The sequence below is a fragment of the Antennarius striatus genome, chromosome 23, assembly GCF_040054535.1.
Source record: "Antennarius striatus isolate MH-2024 chromosome 23, ASM4005453v1, whole genome shotgun sequence".
In the NCBI taxonomy this organism is placed as follows: Eukaryota; Metazoa; Chordata; class Actinopteri; order Lophiiformes; family Antennariidae; genus Antennarius; species Antennarius striatus.
In genome coordinates, this window is record NC_090798.1 from 12,175,804 (window position 1) to 12,201,916 (window position 26,113).

Consider the following 26,113-nt stretch of genomic DNA (forward strand, 5'->3'; position numbering starts at 1 on the left):
TCCGTAGAGACATTGGTGAGTAGAGGTTCCGCTGTAGTTCCAAAAAAGAATGAACTCAAACATCTTGCGAGTGATTAGACCTCGACATTTTCCTGTCAGAGACTTATCCGCACCAAAAGTTTCCCCAACTTTTTCGTCCGTGCTGTCGGCCGGTCCGGACTAGGTTTTTGAACGACGACTAGAAAAAATAACGCTTCGATTTTTTTTTTTTTAATTTGTGAAACGTAGACCTGATGGGCCAAGTCGATACGGAACATTTAACGATGTACGAGTCTATTCTTTTCACCATTTCCCAAATTGCCTGGGTTTTTGAATCATTTGTGCTGGTGGCAGTGCTCATGAATAATCCTGGCTGTGGGCTTTCCTTTCGGAATATATCGTTCTCATTACATCGCTCGCCTTCACGGAGGAATAAAAGCATTTGTTGTCGTCCCAGGGAATGTGTCTGAGCCGCGTCCAATCGTCCATGGCATGGCCAGGTGCTTGTGTTTTGTTAAGTGGCGGATTCACCAGGTTTTACAAAGTCATAATCCTAATTGCACCATTTCTCAGAAAGGCTTCACAGGTTTCGCCTCAACCACAAATGACTTCGGCTCCAACACCGACAGAGAAAAAAAAATGAGATGATAAGACCTACAGATGGTCCCTTCCTCTTCCTGTAATTACCAAAATTTGTCGTCCATTTAAGGAGTCAAGGCGGACTTGTACCAACGCTCTGACCCGAAGCTTCGCCGTTAATGAGAGGAAACATTTTAGGTTCATCTGCAGAGATTAAATCGGAGAAATAATTTGAGTTGACGCAACCTTTAAGCAGATAAAAAAGAAAGAGAGGACTTACAAAAATATCTCTGCTTCACATTTGTCACTTCAAAAAAAAAAAAAAAAGATGTTCCTTCCTTTCTTTCAATAGCATGGAGGAGTGCGAGGCGCTGTGTACACGCATGGCCATCATGGTGAACGGTCGCTTCAAGTGTCTGGGGAGCATTCAGCATCTGAAGAACAGGTAAGGGTCCTTCTTTTTTTTTTAACCCTGAACGCGTTCAACCGAGACGGGAATAAAGAAAAAAAAAACCTTGAAGTGAGAAGAAGAAAGGCCCGGCTGAGCTCCAGCTGCTCTGTTATTGATACTGAACGTATAAATAATGTAGGATGTCTTCTTTGAGAACGCGGGGAAAGGTTTCAGATTTTTTTTTTTTTTTTTTCTGCATTTATTAGTGCAGCTAAGAACGGCTCTGGGTGGGATGTTAGTCTTACTAGCAAACGTCAGCTCAACTGAGTCAGAGTTTATCCAGGATTACTTTAGCTTTTTGGAACATGATCATTTAGTTAAAGACATTAACGTCGCTCTCAGACCCGCCTGTCAAATATTGTACAACAAACAAAAGCCAGTTAGTTGAGCGTAGCTTAAATCAAACAATGCATCGATTAGCACTTAGACGTTAGCTGGCTACTTTCTTGGACAACCGTAGAGAAAAACTTTAAATCTGTGTTAAGATTTAAAGTTTCAAATCGACTGAATAACTGTTTCCGTCCCGCCACGCAGTGATGTCACTGTCAGTGTCCACCAAACGTCTTCACAACCGTTGCACATTACTCGGGCAGCAAAGGGGTAAAAAAATGAGATGATGACCTTGACCTTGAGAAAACGAGGTCAAGGTCAAACGTCCACTTTTGTACATTTTTTTGCTCTGAAACCTGATGGGATATAATGACGAAATAAAAACATTTTCAGGAAGCCAGAGGCACAAAAATGTGTAGGTCAGGGTCAAATGTTGAATTCAGGGGTGTCGCAGGATGTTGCGGTCTCTGACTGGCTTGTTTTATTTGTTTGTGCTGAACATGTGATTTCATCTCAGTCGTATCCTTTATTTTATTTTTTATTTTTTTTGTTGGGTGAATCCAGATGAGTTTTTCCCTCATTGATTTTTAATATGAAATCTAAATATTAACAAGATCTATAAATGAAGCTAATACGCAGGCGGTTAAATTTTGCTGGCGTCAGGTCGGTTTGAAAGTATTTTTCCACGTCTGAGGATCACGTCTGTTTCTCTGCAGACCCATAAATTCTGTTTCAACCATCGCCGTCGTTGTGCATACCCTTAATAGACTTTTTTTACTCCTAATGGGATATTTTTATGTCTCCATCGCAGATACCCTCTTGACCCCCAGCTTTCAGGTCTACTGTCTGATATTCATCCGACATTTTGCAGGACCAAACACTTCTGCCCCCAAGCCCTATAACTGTGAGCCCCCATCTATTACCGTAGGGTGCAGCCTGGTGACGTTATTACGACTCCATTGTGTGATGTTGTAAGAGGAAGGACATACCACACACACACACACACACACACACACAGGAGGAATGTGTCATCGGGCAGGGAGACGGATCAATACACCTGGGATGAGGGGTGGGGCAGATCATTTTTACAGGCGTGCAGAGGATGGGGTAGAAATTACCCCAGAACAGCAAGGAGAGGGGCAACGGTGTCAAGGGTATTCCACATCAAGAGCCTTAATGTCATTGGCTGCTGTCTCGTTGGAAGAGGCGGATTGTGGATTGGGATTAGGATGAGGCAGGTGGGCGGGGGGGATTTCAAGCGAGACGGCGTCGCGCCAATCAGCCCGTCCCAGATGTTGGGGGTAATTGACAAATCCTCTGTGTCAATTACATCCTGGGTGGGAAGAAAATCAGCAGGGTGGTGTAAATAATTTATGAACCACACAGGAGGTAAGGGAAAACGGCGAGGGGGGGGGGGGGGCAGAGGGTTAACACGTGTCCATGCTAGCAGGTAAAAGGAAGTCACAGATAAACGCGACATCTACAACGATTTTTTTTTTTTTGGCGGGGGGGGGGTGCATGTTTAGGATTTGCTATGCTATCGCTCCACTCTCACCACGCGGTGAATAATTTCTAATTAAGCATCCCTATCTTGGTATAATTAATGTTTCATGAGGTGGTGGGGGGGGGGACCCCGTTAATGACTGAAAAGGCAATTAAGAACTGTCTCCTCTGTTTTCTTTTCTCGTCACTATCGCACTCAGTGTGCAACCCCCCCATTCCAAACCCCCACTTCTACTTTAGAATGTGATCCGCCGTCATGTCAGGCCGTCGTGAGCCTCGTCGATCCCGTTCCCCTTCCCAACTTCTCTTTCTTCCCTGAAAGGAGGGGCAGAAATCTCACTCACATTTTGACCCCCCCATCGTTTTCACCAGGATGCCCTTCCTTTATTTTAACCATCCCACCTCCGGTTATCAATCAAGCCCTCAATGAGCCAGGATGAACCGGTTAGCATGTGAAGCTTTTATTTGGGGGTGGCCCGTTTTCTGCACTGCAGCCCCTGCAAGGCCTTTTAAAAACACAAACCTCCTTCGTCATCCCCCGATATCGAGACCCTTGAATCAATCACATCTGTAGGAATTTATTAAAGGGCTGACGGAGAGAGGAAAATAAATTTTTTAAATGGCCAAAAAAAAAAAAAAAAAGGGCTGTAAATAGTGTTTTAGTGCAGCGCCGCGCCCGGGATGAAAAGCTCCCAGGTTTTAAATAAACCTAAATGAAGTGGAGGAACCAATAAAAAGCGGCTTCAAAAGCTCTCCTATAATCTTGTCAGTTAGGAAGGACACCCACCAGCCCATGCAGGATTTCTCCCTGATTGATAGCATTCATACCCCCCCCCTCCCCTCCACTCCCCCTCTTCAATAAGAGTACATGCAGGAAGCACTCGCCGCGGTCTGGAGTCTTATTTTCTCCTTGCTCAAAGCACGTCATGATATAAAAGTGGGTGGTAAAGTGCCTTTAATGCATTAAGGTAATGCGATGTGGGCGCTGGAGACTTTTTTTTTTTTTTTTACAAGAGTGGTGTCTAAAAGTTTGGATCAGTCCCCCTGAAGTTGATGTTGAGGAGTCCAATAAACTCCTTCCCACTCGCTCGGCGGCGGCGGCGCTGCAGGTGTGCCATTAAAGCGAGCGGTTTAGGGCTTTTAAGGAGAGGAGACGGATGACAAAATAATTCTCTTTACAGTTTACAATGCATCAGCAGCACAGGTGTAATTAAGACAGCGAGAACATTGACGGACGCAGATAGGGGGGGGGGGGCTATGCATGTACATAGCGGAGAGTCGTCTGCAAACAAAATAAACCGCTCGAACCTCAACGCTTGAGAAATTTGAATTTATGCTGGCTGAGCTTCTTCTGCAGGCATTCCTTGAAAGATTAATCACAACCTGCTTCTGCATTTTCTCCTTCAAGGTCTGCAGAGGTGCAGTGGAGGTTTTTATTATATTCTTATTGACCCGTGCATGTTTGAATATCCTCAGTAATAACCTTTACAACCCAGATGAGGCCTTCATGTGAGATTACTCTGGAAGCACAACATCGGATTCAAACGGCTTGTAAATGTGACTTCAAGTCAAATCTCTGACAACCGTCATTAAGGACAGATTGAATTATGTTTTTTTTAATATATTATGTTTTTTAATTTATTTTATTTTATTTTTGTTTTATTATTTTTATGTTTTTTTTAATTATGTTTTTTAACACATTAACTTAAGCTCAAGGTCCAAACACTGACTTATATTCGAAGCTTTTAACCGCGTGTCGCATTGGACCTTCGTTTTAAAAACCAAACTGCTATCTCCAAGGTCGCAAATTCATTCCTTGCACTTTCTAGTCGAAATGAATTTGTCTTTATTGGCTCTAAAAACTTTTTAATTTGTTTAGTTTCCAGGGATTTTTAATAAAAATACTAAAATGCATTCATTCATGTCTCGTAGTCAATAGTTCAACGGGATGGTTTAGCGGCAGCTCTTTGTATCTCGCGCTTATACAAACGACACACAATTTTCATGTCAACAGACTTTTAACCAAATTCAAATTTCGACTTTTAATTTTCGTTTCACCGTAGTCAGGTGTGGGTGCAGATGTGATTCAAAAATTTTAAAAAGTACTAATTTGTCACGATAAAAAGATGATGCACGAAATATCTCACAATGTGACCCTCAAACAGCAATAATGGATAAAAACGGTGCATATTTAAAATGTAAAAACTAAGGAAAAAAATATGTGATCTGTGGATTCAACAGCATTTCTTCACATTCGTGTTTTCCCCATTTTTACGAGACCCCCCCAATGAATCCATTCCTCCATCCATCCATCCATTTCTCTCCTCACGCTGCCCGTGGAGTTATTCCTTGAGCGCTGTCGGCTCTCCCACCAGGAACCCGGGAAGTTTTTTTTTTGGATGACTTGGTGCCCGATCAAAGCATCTGACCTCCGAGCCACTTCCGTGACCCCCTCGCCCCGTGTCGGCCTCCCCCCTCCCGCGGAGACAAATGCAAGGTTTTGGCAGCGGTGAGGGTGACCTTTTCTAGACTCCCCTCAGATGAAGGAAGGCAGCAGAATTATTTTCCTGCCCATCATGCCCTTATCTGTGTCTGGATGTTGTTTGTTTTAAATTACACGGAAGAACGACTTTCCGGCGGACGAGGATGGAGGCTGGGATTGAGGCAGAATAACTTTAAATTAAGAGAGCAGAGCAGATATTACATCTTTTCCTCCACGCTGTGTTGAGCTCTGTATCCTATCGCTAATGTAAAATGTTGTGAAAGGATTTTTTTGCAACGCGGCGCAGTCATGACTCTAAACATAATCCATTCATTATTTTCTCCTAAGGCCGTATTCAACCCGGAGTTGCAAAGATCTCACTTTTTTCAGCTTTTAAACTCCACATTAAAAAAGCTAATTAACTTCTTCCTGCATGCCACGGCGTTTGCACAGACTCCCTTTTCCACACATCCAAGTCTACCTTTCCCCTACGTAGACGGGGGTTTATTTCAGGAGAGACAATACCGAGAATGTATTGAAGATGAAATGACTTTTGTTGTGAATACAGAGGCAGAGTAAAAATGAACATGAAAGATATTTCTCCCAAAGTGCTGCCTGAAGTCTCCGTGTAGCGGCAGAAAGGAAGTAAAAATAAGGCAAGCAGGAAGAGAAAACGAAGGGAAGCTAATTCAGAAGTCTTTTTTTACCACCATCCTCAAACCCTTTCGACGATGTCTTCGACCACGCAGCGTGTCATCCCCTTCAGATGAGAAACAAAAATGGTTTTGCATCTCGGCAATCCTTGGACAAAAGCGCGTTCAGTGAGCTGGCGACTATAATAAAACCCGAAGAGATTACGTCCATCGTCTTGATTGGACGATGAATTGAGCGTGATGTTCAGTGACGCCTGTGATGCTGCGTTGGCGGTGTGTGATTATGGACGACATAGTTAATCCAAAAACCTACTTAGCTTCCTGAGATTAAAGAAGTGAGTCGTCTGCATAACGCAGAAGACCAGCTTTACTTATTGAACGTACAGTAGTACCTCTACTTACGAAGTTAATTGATTCTGGAAGAAATTTCATAAGTAGAGACGGGTTTTCCATACAAATGCCCTAATCTGTTCCAAGACCCCCAAAAATTCAGACGTAAATGTTTTATAAAGCATAAAAATGCATCAAAACATGTAACAAATACATGTTACGATTAGATTATTACACAATAAATGAGAGTTGTGCATAACGTTAAAAAAAAAAAAGAATAAAGAATAAAAATGATGGTCATTAACCTTTTAACTGCTGTCCCCATTGTTTTTTGCCCTCTTTGGTTCATGCCCTCTTGCCCCCCCATGAACAACAGAGTGAATTCCAGTCCTCCTTCTGAACTTCTCCAACCACCCACGCGATGCCTTAAACTCCTTAAACTTCCTTTTGTTTTAATAACATGGTGAATGTAGATGCATTATGGCCATATTCTTTGGTGAGATCAACCAAACGCATCCCTTTCTCATGCTTTTCTATCATCTCTTACTTTGTTTGTACGGACAAAAAAACTCTTTTCTTCTTTTTTTTCCCTCTTTTCTCCGTCACTTTCTTGGGGTCCATAGTGACTACTCTAAAAGTTAATATATTTACGTAAAACCATCAGAACACCTCATGGGTCGAGAGCCGAATGAGGCAGACGCTGCATAGACACCTATCTAGCTCCACACAGAGGTCCCTCTTAGCCAATGGGATGCCAGGATGCTAGGTAGTAGCCAATAGCAGAGCAGCTGTAAGAATGTTGTGTTCAGGAACCTGTGGGAGCTGCGAGTATCAGCCCATACTGTATTTTTACCTTTCGTAACTTGAAATTTCTTTCATAACTAGAGGCAATATATTCCTGTTGAGGCGTTTCGTAAGTAGAACATTTCGTATGTAGAGACATTCGTAAGTAGAGGTACCGCTGTATCACATCATATCTTAGCGTTTCGTAAAGAAACTACTTAGATCATCGCATTGCATATATTTAGCACATGAGGGTGTTATAACACCTGAGTAGGATAGATGTACAGTCCTCGAACGCCGTTTATAAGTATTAAAACCCAATTTTATTGATGAGCCCTTCATACCGAAACCGCCGAATCTCTCTCGGTATTATCCTTCATTATTAGGGTGATTATAAGTTTTAATTTCATTGTGAAATATGAGCTGAATAATAATCATTATTACGATTGAATGCAATCATTAAAATAATCAATTAAAGACATTAAATATTAACTGAAGGGAGTTTCTTGGAGAAGGACAAAGAAGCCCCGCTGTGGTATAATTGCTTTTTGCGCGATAATACCCAGGTCATTGTTGAGAACCTCTGATGATCATTACGATTCCGGCTTTTCATTTTCATTTTGAGGTAATGAAGCCCTTCGTACTTGCGGTATGAAGGGCAGGACGGCGTTGCCTGAGCGACACTCGGGCCTTTGCGATCGGTATAATGCTGTGCATGTCTGAACACGCCTGCAAGGGCGGCTGTTCATCGCATCCACGTGACGCACGTCACGTGACGTAGAGTTTCATGGGGATGCGTTGGGATCCCCCAGAAGTGATTAGGAGCCCTCGATGCGGGATCGTCTCTTAGATGCTCCCTATAGAGCAACGCTATCCGTTGCATCATAAAACGGGACTGACAAGATGCCATCTCTTGCAGTTTTGAATATTCTCCTTGCACCTGATCACATGTTCTCGCTCATCCCACCATGATGCAAGAAGATGATTCTGAAGGTAGCATTAAAAAGACACCCATGCATTCTTAACCTAAAGCGACTTGTATAACCCGTCTCAGCAAACCCTGCCTCACTCCCCCTGGGATCACGTAGGTCCGTAGTTTATTCCCCATATCTCTAATTGCCACTAAGGGAGCCTCTGAATCTTGTTGTAGGTAGTGCTGTACTAGCCCACAATGGGCATTTCTATTGGTGAATCCAACATTAGGGAATTAATTAGGCTGAAAACAATGGGTCATAAGAGTGCTAACGACAGAATAACAAGGCACAGAGTCTTATTCTGTGCTCAGCAGACGTAGCACACGACATGGAGGATGCAGAATGCTAATTAGATTTAGAGCTTAGCCGTGTCCCATTTTCATCTGCGACAGTATTTTATGCCCAGGATGTTGTTCACGCCGTGGAGTTTCACAGGTAGATTCTTTTGACGTGCTTTAAAACCCTTCGTTGTGCAAAGAAACAAGCACTTACACATATCCTCTGCATTATATATCGAATACAGTGAATAATGCATCCGTATTCTATAAATAGGGTTATTCTAAGTAAAGTTATTAAAGCTGCAGACCATTTTTTGCCACTTCAGGAATCCTGTACGAGCTGTAACTGTTGCCATATCTCTTCATTACAAAACCAACACGTAGATTCACGCATTCAGAAGACGTTTGGAAACATCAACATTGATCAGGGGTCATCTTCCCGGTGCCCCTGTACCTATAGGAACTCAACATTCCCTCTCTTTTAGCTCTGCCTGGATCTTTATTGACTTTAAACTTAATCTGACTGGACCTCTCTCAGGCAAGAAGGAACATAGCCTAGAAATAAAAGTAGATGCAATGCGACGTGAAGAGAAATTTTGTAAACCTTAAAAAAATAACATTGATAAATTCTCAATAATGAATATCTGAAATAAGATTGAATGGATGATGAATAAAAATTGTAAAAAGGCATCTATCAACGCGCATAAGTTGCTTTTGCTGTCAGCTACTTGTGACCCGCCTGTTCTACTGCCTGACCACATCCAGGGAGATAGAAATGACCAGAAGCTGGAGACCAATTTTATTTTTTCGTGTCTTTTTCTTCCTGTTTTATCTTTTCTCTCCAGCTTATGACCCATCACACAGTCCTCCGAATTCAAAGTCTTAGGTTTTTCTGAACACCAGACTTATCGTTTCCAGGTTTGGCGACGGCTACACGGTTATCGTTAAAGTCGGCGGATCTCCTCCTGCCCTGAAGCCCGTCGAGGACTTCGTCCAGCAGACTTTTCCGGGCAGCGTCCTCAAGGAGAAGCATCACAACACGCTGCAATATCAGCTCCCGCACGCCGAGGGAGCTCTGGCCAACATTTTCAGCCAGTTTAGCGTCCATCAGAAGCAGCTCGGCGTGGAAGACTACTCTGTTTCCCAGACCACTCTGGATCAGGTGAGGCCCGAAAAGTCTACGAACCAATGAATTAAAAGCAGTTCAGGAATTCATTTTGAATCTTTAAAAATACACCAAGATATAACGTCTAACATTCAAAGTCAAGTCAAAGTCAACTTTATTGTCGAGTGTAACACATATGCACAACATACAGCAGTCTTCTCTGACCCACAGTAAACAGGCAGTACAACACAGGCAGTATAAAAAAAACCACCGCACTACATTACAATCTATTTGTTCATTATTCCTAAAATTACCAAATGTTGGAACAATTATCCACAGGCGACCGAATGAAAAGCAAATCTTAAATGAGAATCAGATTTATTGACCAAAAAATTCTGATTCACGAATCAACTTAAGTTTCTAGCTGTTGTTGCATCTGCAGTGCGGCAGGAAGTCAACTACACTGACAGAAAAGATTTATTCTCGTCACCGATTCGTCAGGTTGTTTCGACGTACGTTGAAGGCATTCCAGGAATAATCAGTGATTTTCCGGCCCGTTTCCTGATTCTTTAGGACTCAAAGTCCTGGAGGGTGGGTAGAGATCTTCAATCCCAATGCTGCATCCGATGAGTCAATAACCGGGGTGCCATCTACAAATCTTAGTTTAACATCTGTTCACCAAAGAGGAAGAGCAGTGGGGAGAGGACACGTCCCTGGGGAACACCAAGATGGTCCCATATACCAGCAGCCTCACCTGTCCTGGGACAGATGGGGGAGCTGGGAGAGGATTATTTTAGAATGAACGTGTTGAAAAACTAATGTGGAACAGCTGGGTCACCGAACCAAACCCACATTTACGTGTTTTATGTTTACATTTTCATGTACAAGTGAGTTCAAGTACAAATTTTAAAAAAGGATTTCCCGTCCGGGTCGATCGTATGTGCAAACATTTCCTCTTGTGTCCTCGTGGTCGAAGTCGTGGAAACTTTCTCTCAGTTGAAGCCGTTCTTCCCAGTCCGGGATAAGATTTATACATCTATCATTCCAGACACGTTGTCCTCTCCCGCTTTAGGCTGCCAGATTGACCAATGAGGACGCGTTTGGACATCAGATAGTTCAGCTGCAAGGTCTCGGTATTGATATACTATAAATATAAAGCTCTCTCAGCCGGCGCCTCTCCTTTATTCCGAATAAAGCGTGCCAGCCAGACCCCCTGAATGGTGAGAAAAGCGAGCCCTGCATGTTTGCCTTGCGTTTTACCAAATGGGACGTGATGCAATCAGGCGCGCAGCGCGAGTGTGTCTGGTGTTGAAAACTCGCTATTAACTCAGCAGCGGATGACCAGGTGGGAGGTAAGAATGACCTCTGAGTGGTCTGGAAAGGTCGTCACCAACCTCGTGCTTGATGGGAAAAAAAAAAATCCGAACAGAGAGATTTTTTTTTGAGCGAGTTTGTGTTTGTAGTCTTTGGGTTCATTTTTCACTGAGGCTCTGGCGTATTTAAATCCAATCCTTTAATATGACAAATACTACAGGGAGGTTAAGGATGTCTTTATCAACACCAACCTCTTGTGGGTAAATCCTAATTAAAGATAAAGTCATTTGCAGAATTACTTTAAGTGAAATATGCCCTTTAGGGGCCATTTAGCTTACCGCTATGATAGAAAAAAGGGATTAATGTCGCTAAATATTCTGACTTTGTTGAGCTTAAAAGGTTTCCTTTCATGGGTCATCGGTGCCTAGCCATGCTTTTACTTCCTGTCTTTCAGTTTCTGTTTTAACTTTTTCGTCAACATGCCTCACATTCCGCACCGGTCAATATTTACCAGATCAAACGCAGTAAATAAATCATACTTGGACCAGGAGGTCACGGTATTCAAACACAGAGGGGAGGACTGACTGGAGAACCTGTAGAGACCCAGACTGTCACCTTTATGCCGGTGATTTATAGAGAAGAGCCTTGACCTATGGTATAACACCCAACTTGCATTACAATTAATATTGATCCGCGGCGCCTGGAGCATTAATGCTGATGGCTAAGACAGGGCACGGCAGACGGAGCAGGTGAAAATGAAAATGTGACTTCTCAAGTGTGTTTTTTTTCTTTCTTTAGATATAATAAATAATAATTATATATGAAACAATAAACTGGAACACTCTTATTTTAGTTTATGCCCTCCATGGAGACAGCATGCTGTTACACACGATGATTCTGAAGCAGAGTTACAGCCCATTCTTTTGTTAGTGTAAAACTAATTATAGTCCAATTTGAGGCAGCCCTGTTATACACACTGAAACAATAACTTTCCTCATAAAATTAATTACAAAGTATAAATATAAATTATGGATAATGAGGCGTGGAAGCCGGTGTCCGTGTCTACTGATACATTAATAACTTCCAAAGGAGTTTTATAGTAGAACCAGTTTGCAACATCAAAATAATAATTACATATCTAAATTCGGCATCAACCTTGACGGAGGTAATTGAATAAAATCGGTGCCACGTATGTGACGACACAAAAGAGCAGGAGTGGTATAGAAAGGAGTGAGACACGTGAATGATGTGGAATAATACCCATTTAACGTCCTTTCAGGAGTGGCGTGATGGTAGAGGAGAGGTTAATGGGTGATTCTCGACTCCGTTCTGCCTCAGCAAGCATCAAACAAACACCTGCGTGTAACAGTAATGTAATTACCACCTGCATCCATCTGTTATTAAGAAAACGCCACTCAGAAGCTCCGGTGCTCGACGTCGGGGTCACGACCGGACGGTCGGTTAAACGTGGACACCCAACGTGAAGAGGAAAGTCACGACATAAATTCGCTTTAGGAATATAAAGCTACGGTAATCGCATGAGGTTAAATAAATAGTTATTGGTCTTACCGCAAAACTGTGTGATCTTATCTTCATATCTTAGCATTTCAAGCTAAAATTGGCTAATTGTGTTAGCAGTTGAAGCGGTGGGCGAGTGTGAGTTTGGCGCTTCTGTAATTCTGATTTTTTTTTTTTTTTTTTTAAATCGCTCTAACCTGATTAGATTGGAAAATATGGAAGAGACAGATCAGAAAACCCATGTGGGAATTAGCTTAGCTTAGCATTATTCATTTATTTTATTTTTTTAATTATTTTTTTATTTTTTTTACACAAATAAAAGTGTAAAAATGGCTTTATAGATATAGAAGCTAAACCAAGCTAAGCTATTTTGAGGGAATTAGCCTAGCTTAGCATTACTCATTAATTATTTTTATTATTATTGTTATTATGTTATTTTTACACAAAGAGAAATGTAAAAGGAGCTTCTCTGATAAAATGATTCTCAGCTGAGCTACTTTTTTAACACCGTGGGCGAACATGATGGAGGGATCGTCTTCTAATTGAACTCAAACGTCTTTTGAGAGCGAATTCAAATGATAGCCAATTACCTGAAACATCTATTTTTTTCCCACCAACAGGGGGAAAAAAATAAAACAACAAATTGACCGGTTTTAACGAGACAATTTATCTTCATCATGTCTTATTCAGCGTTAAAATATAGCGCTACTGATTAAATAAATTGCTTGGAGAAAAAAAAAAAAAAAAAAGGAATTTCCAGGGCTGACAGGACACGTCTTTATTTCCCCGTTTTCATTATCGTTACTCGTTGGAACCAAAAGCATGAAAGGACACTATTGTTTATATCTTTTCATTTATGCCCCTCGTATTTACTCCATTTAATTTATTGGTGACTCTGCAGCCGTTAAAGAGGATTTCATTCATGGGGAGTCTGATGGAATTGGTCTGGATGACTTTTTTTTTCCCCTCTCATGAGACTTTTAACACTATCTAGTATTTCACACATCCTTTTGTACTCGCCCAGCCACTGAAAATCTTTAAATGAAAAAAGCAACGCTCTTATCGTTATATATGATTCTCTCCGTCGCTCCGTTTTCCTTTTAGTCCATTAAAAAATCCTTTGTGTGGCTTCGCCACACCAGACGGCTAATGCTAAAGAGAATAAAAAAACATCCTGGATGACGGGGGCTGTTTACGTCTCAATGAAATACACACAGTTCTTCATGGACGCCGCAGGACTGATTTCTTCTGACATTAAATGGGAATCACAGAGAGAAGAATGATTGTTTTATCCTCTTCCTCAGCTGGTCAGAGACGTCAAACTGACATTCACTGTGTGAGCCCAAATGCTTCATAGCCCTCGTCTGGCAACTCATATCAGATGCGTCCTGTCGTCCGGATGTCTCTTTTTTTGTTTGTTTTACAGGAAAAAAAGGTAGAAATATATCCTCGGATCCTTCGGCGCTGCTTCTAATCTAATTATTCCATCTTCATTTCCATTCTCAATATTCCAGGTCTTTGTCAATTTTGCACGGCCCCAGCTGGAGGAGAAGGAGGCCTACGACAATCCGGTCGACACCGCCGACGAGCTGCCGCTGCAATCCGTGACGACCTCCCAAGAAGTGGAGAAGGTGTAACACTACGCGATAATTATTATACGGCGTGCAATACTACTGAAGGCTTACAGCAATCTACCTCGCTTTGAATAGTCGGCAGAAAAATACAGCAAGTTTGCACAAAATGCTTAAAGCTCAACCACAAACACTTAAAAACGAATCAATATTATTGTACAAAAAGTGAATCTAAGCAAGGATTGCTGCACGAGAACAAAGAAAAATGAAAGTGCATTACAGGAAATACTTGAATCAATACAAATAGTGAATATTTGAGCTCTTCCCTACACTTATTTTCACTACTACGACTGTCGGGAACAGAAATCTAGACAAGCCCAGAAAACACACGTTTATTGAATTAAAATTTCTGTACTTGTTGATTTTCTGTTTTTGTGCATGTTGAATATTTCCGTCAAACAGAACCACGGACATCTTTTTGATTCCTGTAGAGAAGTACCAGAACTTCACGGAACCACTGTTTCGCTCAATTTTGTTACTGCGATGCATTTTTGTCAGTCGTTTTACGACTGTAGCAGCCCTGAAAATGTCTTTACATTTGATTTCAAAGTGAAACGAATGAATCAATTGACGTAAAATGCAAATAAATTCTAAACCTGTACGTGATCCATACGGTGAGTCTCGCATTAAAAGTCAATCATGAATGTTCTTTGTCTAATGTTGACTCTGTATGTCTCTGTGTGGATGAAGAGTCGTGTGTTACCGTTACTGTAGCCTCAAACAGGAAGTAGCTGGAGCGCCAAAAAAAATAATGCTTATCAATTTCATTTTATAAATGCTCTGATATGCAAAAATCCTACTCCAGGAATCCGATTTGTAAGGAATACCACGTCACACTAAAACAAATAATTAAAGATTTGCACAATTTCTAACACATCATTTAATATTCGCACACAAATCTGCTCAGCGAATCATTTTCTTACCACTTCTGTATTCGTCTTCTATTCACTACCATCATGAGTTTTGCTTTAAGTGCAGCTTTCAGTTGAATCCTCGCATTTATTGAGTCCTTTGCACCATTCTTTAAATGAGACCATGGGATGTGAGGGTACAGACAGCACTGGAACGGGCGAAGTATTTTATTTCACATTTAGCGGAGTCGCTCAAAAAAATAGTGAAGATGCGTTTTCTCTCCGCCTGATGCCCGACAATCGATTCATTTCTCGTTTAAACACCACTCAGACATGAGCTTTTTTTGTACTTACTTAACTTTTTTCGCTGCAGATTCAACACGCGCCCGCCTCAAGGTTAAATTAATTGTTTTCTCAATTTAGCAAGCATCACAAAATATGTAGCCGCTGTTTTGGAGCAGCTTTTCCTCCAATAATTCATTAAGACAACTCATTTTTTATTCAATTCCAAAAGATTTTTCCAGTAGCTATTTCCTGTTTTCACCCCCTCCGGATCAGACAATCAAACCTCCGACGTCTGCTATGCTTTTAAGTCTAAATTACAGGGATGAATGGATATAGATTTTATGTTTTCTATTCCAGGTGCAAATGTATTTGATATTGCTTGAGCCTTGAAGTCAGATGAAGAGGGGAATAGGCTTATTTTCTTTCATCAGTTCCCTTTTATTCCTGCAAAGATTAGTTAGTAGATCCACAGAAAATGCATCAACACTAGAGATGAAAGTTAATGGATTTTGTTCGTAATTACCTTTGGGTGAATTATCTGCCCTTACAATCAAATAATTGGATTATCTATGAGTTTAAATACATAGTTCTACGGTTCCTTTAAATCCACACTAGTATTTCCACATTGAGTAAAAAAAACACCTGAAATGTCTCGAGTTTTTGTTCTTTCTGCACGTCACTCTTCTTCTCGTTTTCCCGCTCATTAAAAATCCCAGCTTTAGGTAGAAGCCGGCGACTCGGTCAGGCGAGAACTTTACGGAGGTGATAAAACTCAAGTCCTAAGGTGAGATTACTTTTCATGATACGTCGTTATTCCCTCACATTTTTCCGTCCCGATGTAACACTCAGGAGGTTTATGAGCAGGGGTTACGTTATAGATCAGGAGAAGTGGTGTCCAGGCTGTTAATTTACTCTTCGGTACACACTATATTTTAATATGCAGGTCTGAAGTTGGGTTTTTTTTTTTACATATGAGAGGCCTTTTTATTATCTTCATCATTAACTAAGCAAGAACAATGATGACAGGGATGTTTTCGGTCTATCCTGAGTTTATAGATCAGTCCTGAACGGATTCCAAGAGTATTTAAGAGTTTATTCTTTTAATGTTTGTGGTTACAAGTTCATTTTAGCTCTTTCTCTCTCCTACGAGTTTTTTTTTGGAATCGGAAACTCAAGATCTCAAAGCTTTAGCATGATCACGGTGTTCGGCAACAGGAAGCCTGCTCTGGTAATCTGGTAACTCCATTCTAATCTCGTCACTCGTGGTGAAACTTCTGGTGAACATTTTCTGGCTTTTTGTACATCTTATGATTTTGAAATTTCGACATTTTCTCCCCGATTCAATCCACAACAATTTCATAAACTTGAAGAACAATCTTCCTCCTCCTTCAGCGAAAGGCGTCAGAGTATTTGCTGCTTATTAAAGTGCTCTTTCAAACACTCTTAACGGACGGCGGCGGCGGCTTCCTCACAACCGTGAGTGTTTTCATTGGGTGGAAAATGATATCTTGGAATGAACAGACTAAAATGCCACCTTTTCTGGTCTGACGAGCCCCTCAAAACAGCAGAGCCTCATCGTTCTCGCTCCAGCGCAACAGACTGGGCAACATTTGCATCCGTTGCTTCGGTTCGATATGAAGACTACGAGAACGTTTTTATTCCCAGCGTCATTGTCAGCGAGCTTGTGCTTATAAATAAGTTCACTAGAACACATTACCCTCATCATAAAAGCCCTGAAATGCACCAGTCTTTGCTGTGACTTGACAGTTTGCCAATCTCAATGCCAAGAACAAGAATATAATAAAAGGCATTGTGGGTCGAATCAGGAGAATTACAGGAGTCGGAGGGGATTCGATGATCTACTCGACAGGCGAGCTTTACAGAAAAGCCGCCGCCACCCTTTCAGACTGTAATCACCTTTTGTGCTCCAAGTTTGCTGTTCTTGCTCCGGGGGTACTTGTTACAGGCTGTCGAGAATAGGCTGTAATTTATATCCGTGTCTATTTATTTTACTGCAGTCAAACAACTCCAGACACTTCAGGCGAACTTTTTTTTTTCTTCTGTTGCAGCTATTATTGTGTTTTTATGCGATCTGATTGACTCAAAAAGATGTGTGTAGAATGCTAAAACACAAATGCCCCAAATGCCCCACGAAGCTCAGCATTAAATAACTTCATGTGTCAACAAGAAACGACAATTTCTTTCCAACATTCCCATTCCAGTTATCAGAACTTGTTTCACAGCATGATTTTTTTAAATTAAGGTCTTCGTTAGAGAGTCTCGACAAACGAGTCAGAGCCGGTGACTCGGTGTGATCATCTGACAATTAAGTAGTAGTAATTTATTTGCGTGTTTAGTTTTCTTGTTCGAGGGTACACGTAATAAATTATCATAACATACAGAATAAAACAGACTGAATTAATCCTTTTTATCTGATTTTCCTGAAACACTCCTGCTGACAAACTTTCATTTCAGATTAAAGTTCTAAGCAGATGTATGAATTTTTAAAGTTAATATTACTCTGACAAGATGAATCAATACTGGAATAGGTTTCGTAATTGTAGCGTGTATGAAAAGGTTCTTCAAGTACGTTTTTATCTACGACTGCCATCGAGTTCGACCATCTTTAACTTTCTCTTCTTACCAAAGGCGAAATGAATCGACTGGGACCAATCAGAAGCACTTAAGGTGGAGAATAAAGTGTTTTCTTCAGAATCTTTTATAAAGTCTTTGCACGGAAGACGTTTTTTGCACGACGTCCCAGAGCATCCCGCCCAATAACGTTATTGGAACCACCTGTTCTCATCAAATCAAATTGTCTTCTTCAACTGAGCGCCCCGGCATCAGGTATCTAAAGAAATCATCTTTACCGCTCGTGGATTACTAATCGGTTAGTCGATCAGAAGAAGATTAGATGCAGACTGATTTGATCAGGTTTCAGTGAAAACAACTTTATCTCAACAGGCTTCGGTGTTGTCTTCTGGATTTTGCACAAGGGGTAGAAACAAAAGGTACATTTTTCGGAGGAGGAGTGTTTCCTGCTTTACCTGCGTTGTGTTTTGCATGTTTTGCACAGAAATGAGTGTCAACAGCTTCCAGGTTTCGTCTCCCGGTTTCAATCAGAGGACAAAAAAACAGGAAGTGGCTGGCCGACCCATCCGGGCACCGGGGGATCGTGACGACACGTCGGGTTTAATTGCACCAGGTATAGTCAGAAATGGCCCTGATCCGGGGGGGTGGGCGGGGGGGTATTGTCACTCTTTCAGCCTGGGGGCTTTTTTAGGTTTCACCAGAAGCCTTTTTCTTCTTCGACAATCACCTGCCTCTCCAGGGGGGGGTTTGAGTTGGCTGTGTGGGCCTCCATTCCCTTCTGATTGGTGTGCATTTAGGATCTCCTGCGGCGATCGACTCCAGAAACATTTCTCACCATCTCCCAGTGATTTTTTTTACACATCCGGCCGTCGCCTCCAAAACGCTGCTGGTCTTTGAAATGCTACGGGTGGGGCCACACCACCACCAGGCACTAAATGTCTGACACACTGACAGATTATACCCATTTTAATAACGTAGTTTTCTTTAAGTCCCCTCTGCAATCAGTGGTGAATTACCTTCCTTCTCAATTCATTACATCCGTCACTTTCGGACTTTCTTTTATTGTAATTATCTGAAATGAATCACGGAGGAGTCAACAAGAGACGACTTGATCATCATTCCGATTGAAGAACTTAACCTACTCTACTCCAAGAGACGTTTTCCCGTTAGCTGTAACCTGATACGTACGTGTACATTTTTGTCTTTTTTTCACCAATAGATTGAAAAAAATGTGGTTTTATCCAATTTGGTCTGGAAAAAACAACTACTGACCCCCTTTTGACAATAGAGGCCCAATAATAAGGAGGTTCTCATTGGCAGTTTGGAACCTCATTGTAAAATGGTCCGGCAGAGATCCTGGGAGATCCGACGAGGTTGTCGGAAGCAACGACATGAGGAGAAAGAAAAACCGAAGGGGGTTCAAAGCCCAGACTCTCTAGTCTTGTTTTCCCAAAAGCCTCCTGGCGGTTTGTAATATGTTTTCTCGCTGGTGACGCTACCCGGTCCCAGTGTTTATCTGACATCATGAAGGGTTTCAGCTTCCCCCCTGATAACTTCTAAAAACTCAGACCCTACAGAGTTCACGCATAACACAACTCCGCAAAATGACAAAGTGCCGCTGAGCCTGTCAGCAGTACCACGCAGCTCCCAGCATGCTTTGCCCTCAGCACGTCATCTACCTGGTCTGGCATCGACTCAGCCTCAGAGACCGCCTCATTATTCACTCTGACAGGGTTTTATGACCCAGCAGCTACGCCTGGACTTGTTCTGGGAGCAGGAACAGATGCTCGATTCTGCAGCACCGTTAACAAACTGCAACCTAAAGTTGTACAGTAAATAAGCTAGAAGACAAATAGGTTACGTGAGGGTTGTGGCCTGTGTTTATTCCAACAGGAACATAGTTGGTGGGACACACTAGCTGAGCAAGGATTCTGAGAGGATATAGTAAGAAAAAAAAAAAGTTTGACTTTGAGTTGAACTATTTTTCAGCCCAGGTTTAGGGGTTAAAAAATAAAGCCGTAATAGAAGCGATTAATGCGTCACACACCGCCACCTGCAGGTGTATACTGATCAGCGAGGCTTCATTGAGCGCTGGATAACGCACCGTGGGCTTCATTGTGATGGAGAGATTTACTGAAGAGTCACCTGAATCTCAGGATTCCTGATGAAACACCAGGCGGCAGCTCGTTGCCCAAACCCGATGCCAACCAACACATTTCTCTTCAGATGGAGGATCGTTTTTAAAACATATATATTTTGTCCTTCGTTCTGTCACATGAGATCCGACCTTACCATTGCTGGAATACCAAGCAGGAGAAACAAAGTGATCTGGACGGGGCGCCATAGCTTAGAAACTAACAGTATCAGCACTCTGCACTCACAGATAAGCTCAGTCAGCTTTAAAAAAGAAAAAAGAGAGATACATGTGTTTACCATCCCAAATTCTTGGCTGCATCAGGGAAAAAAAATGTTCAGGATACACAAAATGACTGACCTTCAAAAAGGCTGTCGCAACAGGATCTCACAAGGAGCAACAATGTTCCAGGTTAATACAGCGGTACCTCTACTTACGAATGTCTCAACGTACGAATGTTCTACTTACGAAACGCCTCAACAGGAAAACAATGCCTCTAGTAACATTCTTATAGCTGCTCTGCCATTGGCTATTACCTAGCATCCTGGCATCCCATTGGCTAAGAGGGACCTCTATTTGTAGCTAGATCGGTGTCTATGCAGCGTCCTCCTCATTCGGCCCTCGACCCATGAGTTATTCTGATAGTTTTACGTAAATATATTAACTTTTAGAGTATTCACTATGGACCCCAAGAAAGTGACGGAGAAAAGAGGAAAAAAAAAGAAGAAAAGAGTTTTTTTGTCCGTACAAACAAAGCAAGAGATGATAGAAAAGCCTGAAAAAGGGATGCGTTTGGTTGATCTCACCAAAGAATATGGCCGTAATGCATCTACAATCACCACGTTATTAAAACGAAAGGAAGTTTAAGGAGTTTAAGGCATCGTGTGGGTGGTTGGAGAAGTTCAGAAGGAGGACTGGAATTCACTCTGTTGTTCGTGGTGGGGCAAGAGGGCATGAACCAAAGAGGGCAAAAAACAATGAGGACAGCAGTTAAAAGGTTAATGACCGTCATTTCTTTATACTTTGTTTTTTACGTTATGCACAACTCTCATCTATTGTGTAATAATCTAATTGTAACATGTATTTGTTACATGTTTTGATGCATTTTTATGCTTTATAAAACATTTATGTCTGAATTTTGGGGGGCTTGGAACGGATTAGGGCATTTGCATGGAAAACGCGTCTCTACGTAATTTCTTCCAGAACCACTTAACTTTGTAAGTAGACGTACCACTGTATTACGTTAAATTTTCTTGAAGACGATCCTTTGCTAAACCGTCTCCCAACAGGGAGCATGAAATGACACACATTCAGCACTGAAAGACGATCACAACTTCATCAGTACATCAGTAGCTTCTGTTTCCCCCAGACCCACTTTACAAAGACGATCCTACCTGGTCTAGATCAATAAACCGAATAAATATGTTTATCTGGATGTGAATGAACACTATTGATAAACCCAACTGTCAACGCGCGAGTCCCCAATGGAGTGTATTTCCTTGTGTCTTGACACTGAGACGTCAGTTTGATTTCAAATATTTCCCGAGTGCCACATGCACATTTCGATGAGCGGGTCTGCGTGTGCCACGCCGGAGAAAGGCCAGGCCAATCGATCAGCAAAGGGGGGGGGGGGTGGCGGCTTAACCGCTTTAGTCAAAGAGAACATTTCCATCTTTGTGTTCTACCCCCGCTGTTGCCGTGCAGCGGTTGTTCCGCAATCTCTGTCGCTGGGAAAACAGAGTGAGATATCTCATTTTTCTATTCTTGTTGAAAGGTGGCAATAATGGATTAATCAAATGCAGACAGAGCAACACCGTTATTATCTCCTTATTATTAAGATGTGGAATCAAAAGCCTTTGTCCAGACTGTGTTCTAAACTCAGGAACAAGCCTGTTAACTGATGTCTTTGACGGTTATATCTGCGGAGCAGTGAACCGTGAAGAAAACCTCGCGAGTACAGTCCACAGTCTGCTCAGCCCACACCAAATTTTCGCTTGAGAGCCTTTGCAGACTCAATAAATTTTGGCAAATTCCTCTTATAACCCCTCCTGCAAAGCCCTCCAGTCAGCAAGTCTTGGACGAGATGAGTGCGGACTTTCTGGATTCAGCACCTACCCTCTCGTTACCCCGGCGAGTTGTCTCACCACATCTGAAGTCCGTCACGTGAAGTTTGAAGGCACGGTTTTAGCTCGACGCTTCGGAGAGAGGCGGAAAGTGGGAGAGAGGAGGAGGCTTGATGGTTTTTGTTCTTGACAGCTTGAGTGACGGGTGTATTTATAGAAACCACGCAGACGGCTGGAGGTAAAAGCCATTTGAGTTTACTTGGAGTTAGCCTTCATGTGAAGACGACTTGGGGTGGCTGGATTTTGTTCTTCTCGTGTCTTCAGGTTGCACGTCCCCACCTCTCCTCCCACATGGAGGGCGATCGGCAGCTGAGGCCCCTCGGCTAATTGGTCCACGGTGTTAAAAGGCCGCGATTAGCCGCTGGTGCGCCGCGAGGGGGACCTGAAGGCAACGTCTGTGCTTTGTGGCACAGAATACAGCTTTTTTTTTTGTGACTAAATGATTAATATTTTAATAACCCCTTCATTCTGCTACCCTTTCATCCTTGTTAGTGTTTGAAGACAGGCTTCTACATCGATATTCTAATCGAGCGACACGCGGCGACATCAGCGCTAACAGCTGACGGTGATGTCTTTTTGATTCCATCATCCAAAATGAAACGCCAGCGAGATAAAGAAAAAGCCTCCTAAAAATTGCGTGTTGAGATGAGCCAATAGTAATTGATTCTTAGTAATTCCTTATCAATGAAGTTGTTCGTGTCCTTATCTGACAGTTCATGAGAAACACTTGACTTATCAATGATGTCACCTAACACTGAACGCAGCAGCGTTCGGAGCTCGACTTGCCATGTCTGTTTGTGTTTCCAGAAGCTTTGATTGCGGCGCTGGAGCCCCCTTGTCGTCCCACATCACTGGAACTCAGACAGCAGAGAGGAAGAGGAGGAGGAGGAGAAGGAGGTGATGCATCTCTGAGGACGGGGGCGGCTTGAAAAGGTAGAGGGAGAAATGTACGGCATTCAAACTGTGGTTTAAAAATAAACATACAGGTGGCATCAGGAGGGGTGAGTCGACATCGCCGGAAGCCTGACATCTCATGAGGAGGTTCAAAGCTGTCAAATTAATCATTAAAAAAAAGCATTATTATTATTATAAACAGAAATAAATAATCAATTGTAGAATATTTTTTCATGTATCACTCAGGAAATGCTGTTTGTTCAACATTCCCTCAGAATCAAGATGAAAATAATCCCACTGACCTGTTTCCATGACAACTATCTTAATGTCAAACGTGCTGCATCATATATTCATTTAGCGTTTAGGTTTAAATTTACAACTGAAAATCAGATATTACAATGTATAATAAAGCCAAAGCGTGCTACGCTAGTTTCTTTGGCTATGCTATTGGTATCAAGAATGATGACTCTGTAGATAACATGTAGAATAGCAACTGAGGCTCAGGGATGTTAGCCCTAGCCTAGTTTGGCATAGATAAGTAAAAGAAGACCTCAGCGACAGTGACTTCCTGTTTTCTGTGCCAGGCTAGTGTTACAGGTCCCAGAGTATGGTACCTCATTAACACAGTTCAGAGGTACCTCTACTTACGAAATTAATTGGTTCTGGAAGAAATTTCGTAAGTAAGCGTAATCCATGCAAATGTCCTAATCCGTTCCAAGACCCCAAAATTCAGACATAAATGTCACTTCCTTGGGGTCCATAGTGAATACTCTAAAAGTTAATATATTTACGTTAAACTATCAGAACACCTCATGGGTCGAGGGCCAAATGAGGAAGACGCTGCATAGACACCTATCTAGCTCCACACAGAGGTCCCTCCTAGCCAATGGGACGTCAGGAAGATGCTAGGTAATAGCCAATGGCAGAGCAGCCGTAACAATGTTGCGTTCGGGAACCTGTGGGAGCTGCGAGTAGCAGTGGTCGCACAATTTTGGGAGTACCGCACTAGCAGCACCGAGGCGTCTGGGCAGCGGATGCAACAGAACTCTAACTCCACGATTTGTCAGTTTTACATTTACTTGTTTTTGCACGTAGTAAACAAACGTTCTCACTATTGAGCTTCAAAAGCACCGCCAGGCTTTCTTTTTTAAACTTTGCACATTGACAACATTCATCATTTATCACCTACCTTCTGATGTTAAACACCTTCCAGCTATTCCTTCCTAGGAGAGCCTTATTGATCCCATCTAACTTTTTGCTAGCTTGCTAATTCAGTTCCTTACTGTATATTTTTTTAATGATGTAGGCACAGCAAACATTTCGACTCGTCACAACAGGGAAAAACACAGGTGGACTTAACAACAGTGTGTCGGTGATGGTGACAGCAAAGCAGCGTGAACAACAGCAGGACCCTCCTCTAAGTGGAATACAGCAATCATTAATACACCCCTGAGTTTCCTGCGAGGACGTGTCAAAATGTCTGCTGTGCAACCTGCACATTGTGGGGGCGTCTGGCAGTTTGCTTTACAGGAAGAAAACATGAAAATATGTGGGTTGTATGCAGGAAATGTCTTTTTTTTGTGTGTGTGTTTGTCCTGTGATTTATCTGCTAAAACTTTCACAAAGTTTCCCTGAAGATGAATAGATGACACAAAATGGCTAAAGTTGTTAACTCGCGCCGCAACCTGAAATGTCAAATCAATCAGTTTTCGATCTTCAATAAGAAATCGTTTTAACTTTGGTGAGTTCACTTTCTGATTGACTTTGCATCCAGAAATGATTGCCGACAAAATTGTTGCGATGATTTGCATCCTGGTCCTTTTTGAGACTCTCCGGTCGCCTGTCGGTGGCCTCTCGGAGCGATTATTCAGTCCTGCCCGTTTCCCCTTCGCTTGCTGGACAGAAGGGGACATCTGGGATGACATTCTGGAGCAGATGCAAGGAGTCCATTAGGTTTGCCCCCCCTCGACTATGTGGCCATATTTCCCCTGTCAGACCCACCGTGGCGGCGAGGTTCCAAGGGGAGGGCGTCTAGCCTCTCCTCCAACGCAATCTGCTTGCAGAACGGCGGCGGCTTGGGGCTGTACGTGCACCCCTACTCGCCCCCGTTCGATGTGGCGGCTGTGCGTAATGAGGGTCATCGTGTGGCGGCGGAACATGTGATTGACAGGTGGCCGGGCGAGCCGAGAGACGGGTCCATTCCTAATCAAAAGGAATTGAGATGACGGTGTCACACCTTCCCCTTCCCCCGTTCGTATCGTGACAATGTCAAAACGTTTACCTGACGTGACCGAACCGGTCCGAACGGCGCTCCTGATGAAAGCGTTCGGGCTTTCGTTTAAAGTTTAAGAAGCTTTACCGTCCCCAACCTTGCGCCGGGATGTTATTATTGATGCCATTTCGGTCTTGTCTGCTCCGCTGGGTTTGAAGTACTGTCATGGCTCGATATGATTATATTAGGCCTTCTCACAGGCGGAGGAGAGAGCACTCTCTGAAGTCGGATACCTAGAAATACAGCCGACATTCAGGGGACTTCATGCGATGGTTATGACTGAGAACAATCACAGAGATGAATGGTAAACTTAGCCTCCTCCCGAACCTCCGCTTTTACTAATTGCTCTTCCTTGACAGCGACTCGTACATTAGAGGACTCACGCATTCACAAACAGGTAGAGTACACAGTAATAATACATCGACTTTGAATGAACCTCAAAGCAAAAGACCGGACGGTGGCACTAATATCCAAAACAGGCTGAAAGTTCTGACTTGAGCCCGGTTCAGGTCAGGGTCTGAAAACATTTATTTTCCTTACCCAACATTTCCTTAGTTAAATAGGGGACAGTAAATTTTAATTTAGAGTATTGCATCTCGTATTTCCAGCATTCAGTGCACCAGATAGTAATAACTTTTGCACAAACATTTAGACCTGCTGTTTATTAGAACTGCAAATCAATGTCTGTGTAAGTGTTTGGCTGCTCCACCTGAAATCAGGCGGCATCTGTGGTCGGCTGATGTTTTAAAATGTCTACAGACGTCGATAAAATAATTGAGCTCTAATAAATCATATTTGTTCCGGCTATATTTGGGGGGAAACAAGTAAATACGTCAGTTTTTATAAGCGGGCAAATTGATGTTTCTCCCCCATCCATTTACAAGAAAATGGGAAATCTAATAAAGAAATAAACTGCAGGAACAAATCAATAACACAACAAATATTGGTCTGCTTTTGAATTTGGATTATTGGACCATTTCAATCTGGCAACCAATCTTCTCAAGATTTACAGCGTTTTCAACTTTACTTTATGACAGCTGTACCCTTTAAAA

The 26,113-nt window shown here is 42.3% G+C and overlaps 1 protein-coding gene across 1 annotated transcript in view; it reads left to right on the top strand.

The window, feature by feature from the left end:
* LOC137590992 (phospholipid-transporting ATPase ABCA1-like) overlaps nucleotides 1–14,512 on the top strand; it is a 98,552-nt gene extending 84,040 nt beyond the window's left edge. Inside the window, exons 46-48 of the mRNA XM_068308847.1 lie at nucleotides 911–1,003; nucleotides 9,261–9,504; nucleotides 13,794–14,512. Of these exons, the coding sequence (XP_068164948.1) occupies nucleotides 911–1,003; nucleotides 9,261–9,504; nucleotides 13,794–13,916 (460 nt within the window). The 3' untranslated portion in view covers nucleotides 13,917–14,512. The remainder of the gene's footprint in view (nucleotides 1–910; nucleotides 1,004–9,260; nucleotides 9,505–13,793) is intronic.
* Nucleotides 14,513–26,113: the final 11,601 nt, after the last annotated feature.